Below are 15,693 nucleotides of genomic sequence, written 5' to 3'. Positions count from 1 at the left end.
GGGGGAGAACACAGTCAGGGATTGAATTTCAACTAGCTAATGAATCCTGTAAATTAAAAGTGCTCATGATTGTCCCAACCATGTAATACCGCTCTTATGGTTCACTAGACCAGTCTTATATTTAAGCAATAAGGCACGAGGTGGTGTGATATATGGCCAATATACCACGACTAAGGGTTGTCCTTAGGCACGACGCATCGCAGAGTGCCTGGACACAGAGCCTTAGCCGTGGTATATTGGCCATATATCACACCACCTCGTGCCTTATTGCTTTTATAAACTGGTTATCAAATCAAAAGTGCTGTACAGACCCCAGCCTAAAACCCCAAACAGCAAGCAATGCAGGTGTAGAAGCACGGTGGCTAGGAAAAACTCCCTAGAAAGCCCAAAACCTAGGAAGAAACCTAGAGAGGAACCAGGCTATGTGGGGTGGAGATTATAACAGAACATGGCCAAGATGTTCAAATGTTCATAAATGACCAGCATGGTCAAATAATAATAATCACAGGCAGAACAGTTGAAACTGGAGCAGCAGCACGGCCAGGTGGACTGGGGACAGCAAGGAGTCATCATGTCAGGTAGTCCTGGGGCATGGTCCTAGGGCTCAGGTCAGTTGAAACTGGAACAGCAGCATGGCCAGGTGGACTGGGGACAGCAAGGAGTCATCATGCCAGGTAGTCCTGAGGCATGGTCCTAGGGCTCAGGTCCTCCGAGAGAGAGAAAGAAAGAGAGAACATACTTCAATTCACACAGGACACCGGATAAGACAGGAGAAGTACTCCAGATATAACAAACTGACCCTAGCCCCCGACACAAGCTACTGCAGCATAAATACTGGAGGCTGAGACAGGAGGGGTCAGGAGACACTGTGGTCCCATCCGATGACACCCCCGGACAGGGCCAAACAGGAAGGATATAACCCCACCCACTTTACCTTTATTTTACCAGGTAGGCTAGTTGGAGATTTTTGGTTCCAACCGCTTTGTCTTCGTGAGATGTAGAGTAGGTGAACGGATGATCTCTGCATGTGTGGTCCCCACAGCACTAGAGGGATATCTTCAACCACCAACTTATCATCCTGAGACAAGGCCGATTATAGCCCAGAAAGATCTCTGCCACGGCACAACCCAAGGGGGGGGGCGCCAACCCAGACAGGAAGATAACATCAGTGACTCAACCCACTCAAGTGACGCACCCCTCCCAGGGACGGCATGGAAAAGCTCCAGTGAGCCAGTGACTCAGCCCCTGTAATAGGGTTAGAGGCAGAGAATCCCAGTGGAGAGAGGGGAACCGGCCAGGCAGAGACAGCAAGGGCGGTTCGTTGCTCCAGAGCCTTTCCGTTCACCTTCACACGCCTGGGCCAGACTACACACATCATATGAACCACTGAAGAGATGAGTCTTCAGTAAAGACTTAAAGGTTGAGACCGAGTTTATCAACGTAATTAGAGCAGTAATAATAAATGTTTTGTCATACCTGTGGTATACCACGGCTTTCAGCCAATCAGCATCCAGGAGCCAAACTACCCGGTTTATAAGGGGCAGATTCGATGAGCCTGAGGTAAAGACCCATCAGGTGAAAGCAGGCAGGGAGAAGCACCCTTCTCAAATCAAACAGTCATCTGTGCTGCTCTGTCATTTTGTCAACGAGGCAGCATGGTGCATTGTCCAGAAACATCTCTTTTCCATTAAATTCATGTTAGAATCTTTTATTTTTCATTGGGAAGGCAGATTAGTGTTTATCGAAAATGACTGGAGCTGGAGTTATTTATTTCACCTTTATTTAACCAGGTAGGCCAGTTGAGAACAAGTTCTCATTTACAACTGCAACCTGGCCAAGATAAAGCAAAGTCTCATATCTCCCTCTAACTTTAAGCATCAGCTGCCAGAGCAGCTTACCGATCATTGCACCTGTACATAGCCCATCTGTAAATAGCCCATCCAACTACCTCATCCCCATACTGTTATATAACGTATTGTTTTATCTTTAATGGATCCATAACAAACCCAGGAAGAGTAGCTGCTGCAGGAACTAATGGGGATCCATAACAAACCCCAGGAAGAGTAGCTGCTGCAGGAACTAATGGGGATCCATAACAAACCCCAGGAAGAGTAGGTGCTGCAGGAACTAATGGGGATCCATAACAAACCCCAGGAAGAGTAGCTGCTGCAGGAACTAATGGGGATCCATAATAAACCCCAGGAAGAGTAGCTGCTGCAGGAAATAATGGGGATCCATAATAAACCCCAGGAAGAGTAGCTGCTGCAGGAACTAATGGGGATCCATAATAAACCCCAGGATGAGTAGCTGCTGCAGGAACTAATGGGGATCCATAACAAACCCAGGAAGAGTAGCTGCTGCAGGAACTAATGGGGATCCATAATAAACCCCAGGAAGAGTAGCTGCTGCAGGAACTAATGGGGATCCATAACAAACCCAGGAAGAGTAGCTGCTGCAGGAACTAATGGGGATCCATAACAAACCCAGGAAGAGTAGATGCTGCAGGAACTAATGGGGATCCATAATAAACCCCAGGAAGAGTAGCTGCTGCAGGAACTAATGGGGATCCATAACAAACCCAGGAAGAGTAGCTGCTGCAGGAACTAATGGGGATCCATAACAAACCCAGGAAGAGTAGCTGCTGCAGGAACTAATGGGGATCCATAATAAACCCCAGGAAGAGTAGCTGCTGCAGGAACTAATGGGGATCCATAATAAACCCCAGGAAGAGTAGCTGCTGCCTTGGCAGGAACTAATGGGGATCCATAACAAACCCCAGGAAGAGTAGCTGCTGCAGGAACTAATGGGGATCCATAACAAACCCCAGGAAGAGTATCTACTGCAGGAACTAATGGGGATCCATAATAAATCCCAGGAAGAGTAGCTGCTGCAGGAACTAATGGGGATCCATAATAAACCCCAGGAAGAGTAGCTGCTGCAGAAACTAATGGGGATCCATAACAAACCCCAGGAAGAGTAGCTGCTGCAGGAACTAATGGGGATCCATAATAAACCCCAGGAAGAGTAGCTGCTGCAGGAACTAATGGGGATCCATAATAAACCCCAGGAAGAGTAGCTGCTGCAGGAACTAATGGGGATCCATAATAAACCCCAGGAAGAGTAGCTGCTGCAGGAACTAATGGGGATCCATAACAAACCCAGGAAGAGTAGCTGCTGCAGGAACTAATGGGGATCCATAATAAACCCCAGGAAGAGTAGCTGCTGCAGGAACTAATGGGGATCCATAACAAACCCAGGAAGAGTAGCTGCTGCAGGAACTAATGGGGATCCATAACAAACCCAGGAAGAGTAGCTGCTGCAGGAACTAATGGGGATCCATAATAAACCCCAGGAAGAGTAGCTGCTGCAGGAACTAATGGGGATCCATAACAAACCCAGGAAGAGTAGCTGCTGCAGGAACTAATGGGGATCCATAATAAACCCCAGGAAGAGTAGCTGCTGCAGAAACTAATGGGGATCCATAACAAACCCCAGGAAGAGTATCTACTGCAGGAACTAATGGGGATCCATAATAAATCCCAGGAAGAGTAGCTGCTGCAGGAACTAATGGGGATCCATAATAAACCCCAGGAAGAGTAGCTGCTGCAGAAACTAATGGGGATCCATAACAAACCCCAGGAAGAGTAGCTGCTGCAGGAACTAATGGGGATCCATAATAAACCCCAGGAAGAGTAGCTGCTGCAGGAACTAATGGGGATCCATAATAAACCCCAGGAAGAGTAGCTGCTGCAGGAACTAATGGGGATCCATAATAAACCCCAGGAAGAGTAGCTGCTGCCTTGGCAGGAACTAATGGGGATCCATAATAAACCCCAGGAAGAGTAGCTGCTGCCTTGGCAGGAACTAATCCATAATAAACCCCAGGAAGAGTAGCTGCTGCAGGAACTAATGGATCCATAATAAACCCCAGGAAGAGTAGCTGCTGCAGGAACTAATGGGGATCCATAATAAACCCCAGGAAGAGTAGCTGCTGCAGGAACTAAACTGGGGATCCATAATAAACCCCAGGAAGAGTAGCTGCTGCCTTGGCAGGAACTAAATCCCAGGGAAGAGTAGCTGCTGCAGGAACTAATGGGGATCCATAATAAACCCCAGGAAGAGTAGCTGCTGCAGGAACTAATGGGGATCCATAATAAACCCCAGGAAGAGTAGCTGCTGCCTTGGCAGGAACTAATGGGGATCCATAATAAACCCCAGGAAGAGTAGCTGCTGCCTTGGCAGGAACTAATGGGGATCCATAATAAACCCCAGGAAGAGTAGCTGCTGCAGGAACCATAATGGGAAGATCTGCATAATGGGGAAAATAAACCCAGGAAGAGTAGCTGCTGCAGGAACTAATGGGGATCCATAATAAACCCCAGGAAGAGTAGCTGCTGCCTTGGCAGGAACTAATGGGGATCCATAACAAACCCCAGGAAGAGTAGCTGCTGCAGGAACTAATGGGGATCCATAATAAACCCCAGGAAGAGAAGAACTAATGTAGGAAGAGTAGCTGCTGCAGGAACTAATGGGGATCCATAATAAACCCCAGGAAGAGTAGCTGCTGCCTTGCAGGAACTAATGGGGATCCATAACAAACCCCAGGAAGAGTAGCTGCTGCAGGAACTAATGGGGATCCATAATAAACCCCAGGAAGAGTAGCTGCTGCAGGAACTAATGGGGATCCATAATAAACCCCAGGAAGAGTAGCTGCTGCAGGAACTAATGGGGATCCATAATAAACCATAATAAACCAGGAAGAGTAGCTGCTGCCTTGGCAGGAACTAATGGGGATCCATAATAAACCCCAGGAAGAGTAGCTGCTGCCTTGGCAGGAACTAATGGGGATCCATAATAAACCCCAGGAAGAGTAGCTGCTGCAGGAACTAATGGGGATCCATAATAAACCCCAGGAAGAGTAGCTGCTGCAGGAACTAATGGGGATCCATAATAAACCCCAGGAAGAGTAGCTGCTGCCTTGGCAGGAACTAATGGGGATCCATAATAAACCCCAGGAAGAGTAGCTGCTGCAGGAACTAATGGGGATCCATAATAAACCCCAGGAAGAGTAGCTGCTGCAGGAACTAATGGGGATCCATAATAAACCCCAGGAAGAGTAGCTGCTGCCTTGGCAGGAACTAATGGGGATCCATAATAAACCCCAGGAAGAGTAGCTGCTGCCTTGGCAGGAACTAATGGGGATCCATAATAAACCCCAGGAAGAGTAGCTGCTGCCTTGGCAGGAACTAATGGGGATCCATAATAAACCCCAGAAAGAGTAGCTGCTGCAGGAACGAATGGGGATCCATAATAAACCCCAGGAAGAGTAGCTGCTGCAGGAACTAATGGGGATCCATAATAAACCCCAGGAAGAGTAGCTGCTGCCTTGGCAGGAACTAATGGGGATCCATAACAAACCCCAGGAAGAGTAGCTGCTGCAGGAACTAATGGGGATCCATAATAAACCCCAGGAAGAGTAGCTGCTGCAGGAACTAATGGGGATCCATAATAAACCCCAGGAAGAGTAGCTGTTGCAGGAACTAATGGGGATCCATAATAAACCCCAGGAAGAGTAGCTGTTGCCTTGGCAGGAACGAATGGGGATCCATAACAAACCCCAGGAAGAGTAGCTGCTGCAGGAACTAATGGGGATCCATAATAAACCCTAGGAAGAGTAGCTGCTGCAGGAACTAATGGGGATCCATAATAAACCCCAGGAAAAGTAGCTGCTGCCTTGGCAGGAACTAATGGGGATCCATATCAAACCCCAGGAAGAGTAGCTGCTGCAGGAACTAATGGGGATCCATAATAAACCCCAGGAAGAGTAGCTGCTGCAGGAACTAATGGGGATCCATAATAAACCCCAGGAAGAGTAGCTGCTGCAGGAACTAATGGGGATCCATAATAAACCCCAGGAAGAGTAGCTGCTGCCTTGGCAGGAACTAATGGGGATCCATAATAAACCCCAGGAAGAGTAGCTGCTGCCTTGGCAGGAACTAATGGGGATCCATAATAAACCCCAGGAAGAGTAGCTGCTCAAGGAACTAATGGGGATCCATAATAAACCCCAGGAAGAGTAGCTGCTGCAGGAACTAATGGGGATCCATAATAAACCCCAGGAAGAGTAGCTGCTGCCTTGGCAGGAACTAATGGGGATCCATAATAAACCCCAGGAAGAGTAGCTGCTGCAGGAAACTAATGGGGATCCATAATAAACCCCAGGAAGGAAGAGTGCCTTGCTGCTGCCTTGGCAGGAACTAATGGGGATCCATAATAAACCCCAGGAAGAGTAGCTGCTGCCTTGGCAGGAACTAATGGGGATCCATAATAAACCCCAGGAAGAGTAGCTGCTGCCTTGGCAGGAACTAATGGGGATCCATAATAAACCCCAGGAAGAGTAGCTGCTGCAGGAACTAATGGGGATCCATAATAAACCCCAGGAAGAGTAGCTGCTGCCTTGGCAGGAACTAATAGGGATTCATAATAAACCCCAGGAAGAGTAGCTGCTGCCTTGGCAGGAACTAATGGGGATCCATAATAAACCCCAGGAAGAGTAGCTGCTGCCTTGGCAGGAACTAATGGGGATCCATAATAAACCCAGGAAGAGTAGCTGCTGCCTTGGCAGGAACTAATGGGGATCCATAATAAACCCCAGGAAGAGTAGCTGCTGCCTTGGCAGGAACTAATGGGGATCCATAATAAACCCAGGAAGAGTAGCTGCTGCCTTGGCAGGAACCATAATTTTATGGTTTACATGTTAGCTTAAGGCCACTCCTTTACATGTTAGCTAAAGGCATCTCCTTTACATGTTAGCTAAAGGCCTCTCGTTAACATGTTAGCTAAAGGCCTCTCCTTTACATGTTTGCTAAAGGCCTCTCCTTTACATGTTAGCTAAAGGCAGCTCCTTTACATGTTAGCTAAAGGCATCTCCTTTACATGTTAGCTAAAGGCATCTCCTTAACATGTTAGCTAAAGGCCTCTCCTTTACATGTTTGCTAAAGGCCTCTCCTTTACATGTTTGCTAAAGGCCTCTCCTTTACATGTTAGCTAAAGGCATCTCCTTTACATGTTAGCTAAAGGCATCTCCTTAACATGTTAGCTAAAGGCATCTCCTTTACATGTTAGCTAAAGGCCTCTCCTTTACATGTTAGCTAAAGGCATCTCCTTAACATGTTAGCTAAAGGCATCTCCTTTACATGTTAGCTAAAGGCATCTCATTTACATGTTAGCTAAAGGTATCTCCTTTACATGTTAGCAAAAGGCATCTCCTTTACATTTTAGCTAAAGGCATCTCCTTTACATGTTAGCTAAAGGCATCTCCTTTACATGTTAGCTAAAGGCCTCTCCTTTACATGTTAGCTAAAGGCATCTCCTTTACATGTTAGCTAAAGGCATCTCCTTTACATGTTAGCTAAAGGCATCTCCTTAACATGTTAGCTAAAGGCCTCTCCTTTACATGTTAGCTAAAGGCATCTCATTTACATGTTAGCTAAAGGCATCTCCTTTACATGTTAGCTAAAGGCATCTCCTTAACATGTTAGCTAAAGGCATCTCCTTTACATGTTAGCTAAAGGCATCTCATTTACATGTTAGCTAAAGGCATCTCCTTTACATGTTAGCAAAAGGCATCTCCTTTACATGTTAACTAAAGGCCTCTCCTTTACATGTTAGCTAAAGGCATCTCCTTTACATGTTAGCTAAAGGCATCTCATGTACATGTTAGCTAAAGGCATCTCATGTACATGTTAGTTAAAGGCATCTCATTTACATGTTAGCTAAAGGCCTCTCATTTACATGTTAGCTAAAGGCCTCTCCTTTACATGTTAGCTAAAGGCCACTCCTTTACATGTTAGCTAAAGGCATCTCCTTTACATGTTAGCTAAAGGCATCTCCTTTACATGTTAGCTAAAGGCATCTCCTTTACATGTTAGCTAAAGGCATCTCCTTTACATGTTAGCTAAAGGCCTCTCCTTTACATGTTAGCTAAAGGCATCTCCATTAGCTAAAGGTATCTCATTTACATGTTAGCTAAAGGCATCTCATTTACATGTTAGCTAAAGGCATCTCCATTAGCTAAAGGCATCTCCTTTACATGTTAGCTAAAGGCATCTCCTTTACATGTTAGCTAAAGGCATCTCCTTTACATGTTAGCTAAAGGCCTCTCCTTTACATGTTAGCTAAAGGCCTCTCCTTTACATGTTAGCTAAAGGCAACTCCTTTACATGTTAGCTAAAGGCATCTCCTTTACATGTTAGCTAAAGGCATCTCCTTTACATGTTAGCTAAAGGCCTCTCCTTTACATGTTAGCTAAAGGCCACTCCTTTACATGTTAGCTAAAGGCATCTCCTTTACATGTTAGCTAAAGGCATCTCCTTTACATGTTAGCTTAAGGCCACTCCTTTACATGTTAGCTAAAGGCATCTCCTTTACATGTTAGCTAAAGGCATCTCCTTTACATGTTAGCTTAAGGCCACTCCTTTACATGTTAGCTAAAGGCATCTCCATTAGCTAAAGGCCACTCCTTTACATGTTAGCTAAAGGCATCTCCATTAGCTAAAGGCCTCTCCTTTACATGTTAGCTTAAGGCCACTCCTTTACATGTTAGCTAAAGGCATCTCCTTTACATGTTAGCTAAAGGCCTCTCGTTAACATGTTAGCTAAAGGCCTCTCCTTTACATGTTTGCTAAAGGCCTCTCCTTTACATGTTTGCTAAAGGCCTCTCCTTAATATGTTAGCTAAAGGCATCTCCTTTACATGTTAGCTAAAGGCCTCTCGTTAACATGTTAGCTAAAGGCCTCTCCTTTACATGTTTGCTAAAGGCCTCTCCTTTACATGTTTGCTAAAGGCCTCTCCTTAATATGTTAGCTAAAGGCATCTCCTTTACATGTTAGCTAAAGGCCTCTCCTTTACATGTTAGCTAAAGGCATCTCCTTAACATGTTAGCTAAAGGCATCTCCTTTACATGTTAGCTAAAGGCATCTCATTTACATGTTAGCTAAAGGCATCTCATTTACATGTTAGCTAAAGGTATCTCCTTTACATGTTAGCAAAAGGCATCTCCTTTACATTTTAGCTAAAGGCCTCTCCTTTACATGTTAGCTAAAGGCATCTCCTTTACATGTTAGCTAAAGGCATCTCCTTAACATGTTAGCTAAAGGCATCTCCTTAACATGTTAGCTAAAGGCATCTCATTTACATGTTAGCTAAAGGCACCTCCTTTACATGTTAGCTAAAGGCATCTCCCCTACATGTTAGCAAAAGGCCTCTCCTTTACATGTTAGCTAAAGGCCTCTCCTTTACATGTTAGCTAAAGGCCTCTCCTTAACATGTTAGCTAAAGGCATCTCCTTTACATGTTAGCTAAAGGCATCTCCTTTACATGTTAGCTAAAGGCATCTCCTTTACATGTTAGCTAAAGGCATCTCCTTAACATGTTAGCTAAAGGCATCTCATTTACATGTTAGCTAAAGGCACCTCCTTTACATGTTAGCTAAAGGCATCTCCTTTACATGTTAGCTAAAGGCATCTCATTTACATGTTAGCTAAAGGCACCTCCTTTACATGTTAGCTAAAGGCATCTCCTTTACATGTTAGCAAAAGGCATCTCCTTAACATGTTAGCTAAAGGCATCTCCTTTACATGTTAGCTAAAGGCATCTCCTTTACATGTCAGCTAAAGGCCTCTCCTTTACATGTTAGCTAAAGGCATCTCCTTTACATGTTAGCTAAAGGCATCTCCTTAACATGTTAGCTAAAGGCATCTCCTTAACATGTTAGCTAAAGGCATCTCATTTACATGTTAGCTAAAGGCACCTCCTTTACATGTTAGCTAAAGGCATCTCCTTTACATGTTAGCAAAAGGCCTCTCCTTTACATGTTAGCTAAAGGCCTCTCCTTTACATGTTAGCTAAAGGCCTCTCCTTAACATGTTAGCTAAAGGCATCTCCTTTACATGTTAGCTTAAGGCCACTCATTTACATGTTAGCTAAAGGCCTCTCCTTTACATGTTAGCTAAAGGCCTCTCCTTTACATGTTAGCTAAAGGCCTCTCCTTTACATGTTAGCTTAAGGCCACTCATTTACATGTTAGCTAAAGGCATCTCCATTAGCTAAAGGCATCTCCTTTACATGTTAGCTAAAGGCATCTCCTTTACATGTTAGCTAAAGGTCTCTCCTTTACATGTTAGCTAAAGGCATCTCCTTTACATGTTAGCTAAAGGCATCTCCTTTACATGTTAGCTAAAGGCATCTCCTTTACATGTTAGCTAAAGGCATCTCCTTTACATGTTAGCTAAAGGCATCTCCTTTACATGTTAGCTAAAGGCATCTCCTTTACATGTTAGCTAAAGGCATCTCCTTTACATGTTAGCTAAAGGCATCTCCTTTACATGTTAGCTAAAGGCTAAAGGCATCTCCTTTACATGTTAGCTAAAGGCATCTCATTTACATGTTAGCTAAAGGCATCTCATTTACATGTTAGCTAAAGGCATCTCCTTTACATGTTAGCTAAAGGCATCTCCTTTACATGTTAGCTAAAGGCCATCTCATTTACATGTTAGCTAAAGGCATCTCCTTTACATGTTAGCTAAAGGCATCTCCTTTACATGTTAGCTAAAGGCATCTCCTTTACATGTTAGCTAAAGGCATCTCCTTTACATGTTAGCTAAAGGCATCTCCTTTACATGTTAGCTAAAGGCATCTCCTTTACATGTTAGCTAAAGGCATCTCCTTTACATGTTAGCTAAAGGCATCTCATTTACATGTTTGCTAAAGGCCTCTCCTTTACATGTCCTTTACATGTTAGCTAAAGGCATCTCCTTTACATGTTAGCTAGCTAAAGGCATCTCCTTTACATGTTAGCTAAAGGCATCTCCAGTACATGTTAGCTAAAGGCATCTCCTTTACATGTTAGCTAAAGGCATCTCCTTTACATGTTAGCTAAAGGCATCTCCTTTACATGTTAGCTAAAGGCATCTCCTTTACATGTTAGCTAAAGGCATCTCCTTTACATGTTAGCTAAAGGCATCTCCTTTACATGTTAGCTAAAGGCATCTCATTTACATGTTAGCTAAAGGCATCTCCTTTACATGTTAGCTAAAGGCATCTCCTTTACATGTTAGCTAAAGGCATCTCCTTTACATGTTAGCTAAAGGCATCTCCTTTACATGTTAGCTAAAGGCCTCCTTCTTAAAGGCAGTTCCTTTACTTTAGATGTGTGGATTGTTGTGAAATGTTAAATATTACTGTTAGATATTACTGCACTGTTAGAGCTAGAAACACAAGCTACACCCGCAATAACATCTGCTAAACACGTGTATGTGACAAATAACATTTGATTTGATTTTAAAAAACGAGAAAAAAGTGTCAATAGTACTGTTTGTCCATTTTGAGAGGCTGTAGCCAAAATAACTCAAGAAATCTGACGTTAGTTTTGACATTTTTTCCTTTAGAGATCCTAGTTGCGCAATTTTACATTGAACTAAGATATTTGGTAAAGTATTTTTAAATAAAACATTTGCATGGAAACAAGTCGTATCTCGTTGAATGACAGACTTTATTGAAGAATCCCCACCGTTGACCAATCACCGGCGAAGGGGCTGCGGGTCCGCGCTGCGGCTCGCCTGTAGATGTGTGCCTGAACAGCCGGAAAACTCACCAAAGTCTGACACGTCTTCATAATATATACATATTATGGATGATGGACACCCACAAATAAATACATACTATATGTAATGCGTGTCGGATTGACATAAAGAATCATCTGACATGTTTTGAGTCACTGAGACAGGCACGTGGAGATGGCACCCAGCCTGTGTACCATTCAACAGTCTATCCTTATGGTTTATACACCAGTAAATCTCTATTGGCTTGCACAGCTACCATTCAACAGTCTAGAGGGATAGGAGAAGCACAGCTACCATTCAACAGTCTATCCTTATGGTTTATACACCAGTAAATCTCTATTGGCGAGGGATAGGAGAAGCACAGCTACCATTCAACAGTCTATCCTTATGGTTTATACACCAGTAAATCTCTATTGGCGAGGGATAGGAGAAGCACAGCTACCATTCAACAGTCTATCCTTATGGTTTATACACCAGTAAATCTCTATTGGCGAGGGATAGGAGAAGCACAGCTACCATTCAACAGTCTATCCTTATGGTTTATACACCAGTAAATCTCTGCATTGGCGAGTGACTTTAGGACTTCCGTGTCATTACACAAACAGACGATACCTCCTTCTATTGAACCACCCAGCTACTTCCTGACGTCTACGATTCAGACCGGAAAACCAAATATAACTCCGGGTTTTAACTCCTTTAAAAACAAATAACCACCATGGAATCAACATCTAACAACTACGAGCGGAACTGTGTTCTGTGTTGTCAGGAGCTCGACATCTTCGCCCTGGGGAAATGCGACCACCCGGTGTGTTACCGCTGCTCGACCAAAATGAGGGTGCTGTGCGACCAGAAGTACTGCGCCGTGTGCCGGGAGCAGCTCGACAAGGTAACACCGACTACCGGCCCGACTACTCTACAGCGGGGATGCGCTGGGAACACTGCAGGCCGTGGTATCTGCTCAGCTACGTTTCTAATGATCTCTCACGGACTCTTATCTAACTACTTCAGTTAGGTCGGAGGGGGTTTATTTACTTACTTAGATAGTTATTCGTCAAAGTCAACACATATATTTGTAGTTTGTAAGTGGTAATAGGCAGGCACGAGCTAACCCCTCCACACACAGTTAAATGATCTAAGAAACGTAATGACTAACGTTAGCTTGAGTGTTATCACAAGTAGAACAAAGAGGCTCGTTATAACACATATTTTGGTGTTATTGTCACCAGGTAAGTAGTTTTTGTATTTATGTAGGTAACTAATAAGTATGTAACCGATGCTATAAGGCCATGTAAGGTTGTCTTATGAGAGAGAGCTGTCAGGCTTCATGAAGGGTGGTGGTTATGTAATGGTTTGTAATTTACTACCGGGGACGGGACAGTCACCCCTCCCCGTACCATGGACCTAGCCACAGATGATCCATTATATTGACCAGGGCCCGGTTTCCCGACAGCATTTTAGTTGGACTGTTTTAACTATCCTATCCATCTTTCCTACAACGGCCGATGATGTTACATGCGTTTCCCAAAAACACCACGTAGAGACAGCGGTCTGATGGATCTGAAGAAAGGGATCACTGCTCTAGGATAAGTTTTCTCCATTCAAATATGACCTTATTAACATGGTAATTATTTCACAATGCAGACGACGGATCAGCTCCTAGACAGACATTAGGCCTAATGCTTACTCAATAAAAATGCACTAAATCACAGATTTGGCACGTCATTGCTCGCATGTTAGGCTACACATGATATATTTTTGACAAATTACAGATTTTGTGAAAAGTAGGAAAATAGAAATCAATTAATTGAACATGAAATGTAATGTCAATATACGTGAAATGAGCCTATAGCCTAATGTTTAAATTTGAATGCATTCATCTAATTTCTTTCACTTGAAGTAGCTTTTCATACTTCACATCAAAGACGTTGAACTTTGTAGTCGACTTTGTTCTGACGTCATCAGCGTTCAGACGGATAAGCCATGTGATTCTATGTTTGTCTCGTTTGGCAACTCGGTCATTTCCAAGTGTCCTAGTTCTGCGGCATGAGGCAGGCATTATGCCCTGTTTACATTGTGAAGTACACTACATGACCAAAAGCATGTGGACACCTGTTCATCCAACATCTCCTTCCAAAATCATGGGCATTAATATGGAGTTGGTCCCCCCCCCTTTGCTGCTATAACAGTTTCCACTGTTCCTACGTCCAATGGCGACAAGCTTTACACCACTCCGGCTGACGCTTGGCATTGCGCACGGTGATCTTAGGCTTGTGTGTGGCAGCTCGGGGATGGAAACCCATTTTCATGAAGCTTCCAACGATGTTGCTTCCAACGATGTTGCCGTGGTTTTCGCTACGGGACGGCGGGGATGCCGTGGTTTTCGCTACGGGACGGCGGGGATGCCTTGGTTTTCGCTACGGGACGGCGGGGTTGCCGTGGTTTTCGCTACGGGACGGCGGGGATGCCATGTCCGCGGTTTTCCTGAAATTGAGCTACTTTGAAATCAATGTGAAAATGTATTGGTTGCAGGTTTTTCGGACTACTTCTAAATTGCACCGCGGTCGCCATGGCATTTCTCAACAACAACAAAAATCTATATTTCACTGTGACCTGCTGACTGTCAGAGAATCAGGCCAAAGATGTTTATAGCTAATCCAAGAGAGACCACAACCTGTGGTTTGCAATGGGAACAAATGAGTCATAGTTGGCAGAACAAGTAAGGATGGAGGCAGAGCAAAGCACAAGCTCCCAAGATCCTATTGGCTCATTTTATGCGTGTATTTGCATATTTTCATTAGGGAACGCCTACTCTGAAGTGCGGGTGTGCAAAACTAAATTCGCCTTTGCACTTTTTGGAAATATTGGCAAATGATGAGGGGAAGAAAAAGTAAACTCAACTTAGTCCACTCTGTTCATAACTGATTTTAGTTTTGGGAACTGTATTGAGATCAAACGTTTCATCGACGAGAACATTTGCAGAATGTCGGCCAAAATCCATCCCGCTCCATCTTCTCCCACTGGGCTTCCTCTCATCACCATATTTGGTAGTGAGTTGAAACGCCGACCGGATGGGTTTCCTCTCATCACCATATTTGGTAGTGAGTTGAAACGCCGACCGGATGGGTTTCCTCTCATCACCATATTTGGTAGTGAGTTGAAACGCCGACCGGGTGGGTTTCCTCTCATCACCATATTTGGTAGTGAGTTGAAACGCCGACCGGATGCTTCACATTTATACATCCGGTGAAATATCTGTCTCATTGTTCGATCTGTGATCAGGCAGTGAGGCCAGCTGTTGCTGAGTGAGTGGTGGGGAAGGGGAGGGCCGTAGGGGTGTGTCAGAGTTTCTAAACCCAGAAGTGCAAAATCGCAAGACTTCCGGGAACGCTTTTGAAGCAGACCAGACCGGTTTGGGGTTTGAGAAGTCAATAAATATAAGTGAACAATTCTGGCTTTAGTTGTTCATTTTTTTAATCTAAAGGCGCAACCTAGATTTGAGCTTAAGTCTTAAGTAGTTGGACATGTTATTTCTCCAACCTCATAAAGGTGACAAACTGACACGTTTTCATTTTTGGCAAAAAACAACTTCATCGGCCTCCCGAGTGGCGCCTCCCGAGTGGCGCAGCTGACCGGTGGAATTTCCTTGGCTCACTGCGCTCTAGCGACTCCTTGTGGTGGGCCCGGGCGCCTGCAAGCTAACCTCGTTTGTCAGTTGAATGGGTTTTCCTCCGACACATTGTTGTGGCTGGCTTCCGGGTAAAACGAGCAGTGTGAAGAAGTAGCTCGTCTTGGCGGGTCATGTTACGAAGGACGCAAGACTTGACCTTCAACCTCCCCCTGAGCTCGTTGGGGAGTTGAGACGAGATCGTAACTACTAATTGGATGTCATGAAAAAGGGGGTAAAAACCCTTTTTCTATGAAAGGCTCATACGCCTTTGATTTGACAGCCTGCACAAGCGCAAAACGAGCGTTAAACCTGATGACATGTTCCTGCGTATGAGCTGAGCTAGCCAATGTCGCAATGACATCACCTACAAGCATGAGCTTGGATTTGTATTGGAAAAGCAGTTCC

At 44.5% G+C, this 15,693-nt stretch overlaps 1 protein-coding gene across 1 annotated transcript in view; it reads left to right on the top strand.

Moving 5' to 3' along the window:
* Positions 1-11,910: 11,910 nt before the first annotated feature.
* znf598 (zinc finger protein 598) overlaps positions 11,911-15,693 on the top strand; it is a 28,992-nt gene continuing 25,209 nt past the window's right edge. Inside the window, exon 1 of the mRNA XM_042315387.1 lies at positions 11,911-12,507. Within this exon, the coding sequence (XP_042171321.1) occupies positions 12,337-12,507 (171 nt within the window). The 5' untranslated portion in view covers positions 11,911-12,336. The remainder of the gene's footprint in view (positions 12,508-15,693) is intronic.

The sequence above is a fragment of the Oncorhynchus tshawytscha genome, unplaced genomic scaffold (assembly GCF_018296145.1).
Source record: "Oncorhynchus tshawytscha isolate Ot180627B unplaced genomic scaffold, Otsh_v2.0 Un_contig_5383_pilon_pilon, whole genome shotgun sequence".
In the NCBI taxonomy this organism is placed as follows: Eukaryota; Metazoa; Chordata; class Actinopteri; order Salmoniformes; family Salmonidae; genus Oncorhynchus; species Oncorhynchus tshawytscha.
This window is presented reverse-complemented; position numbering and strand designations above follow the sequence as displayed.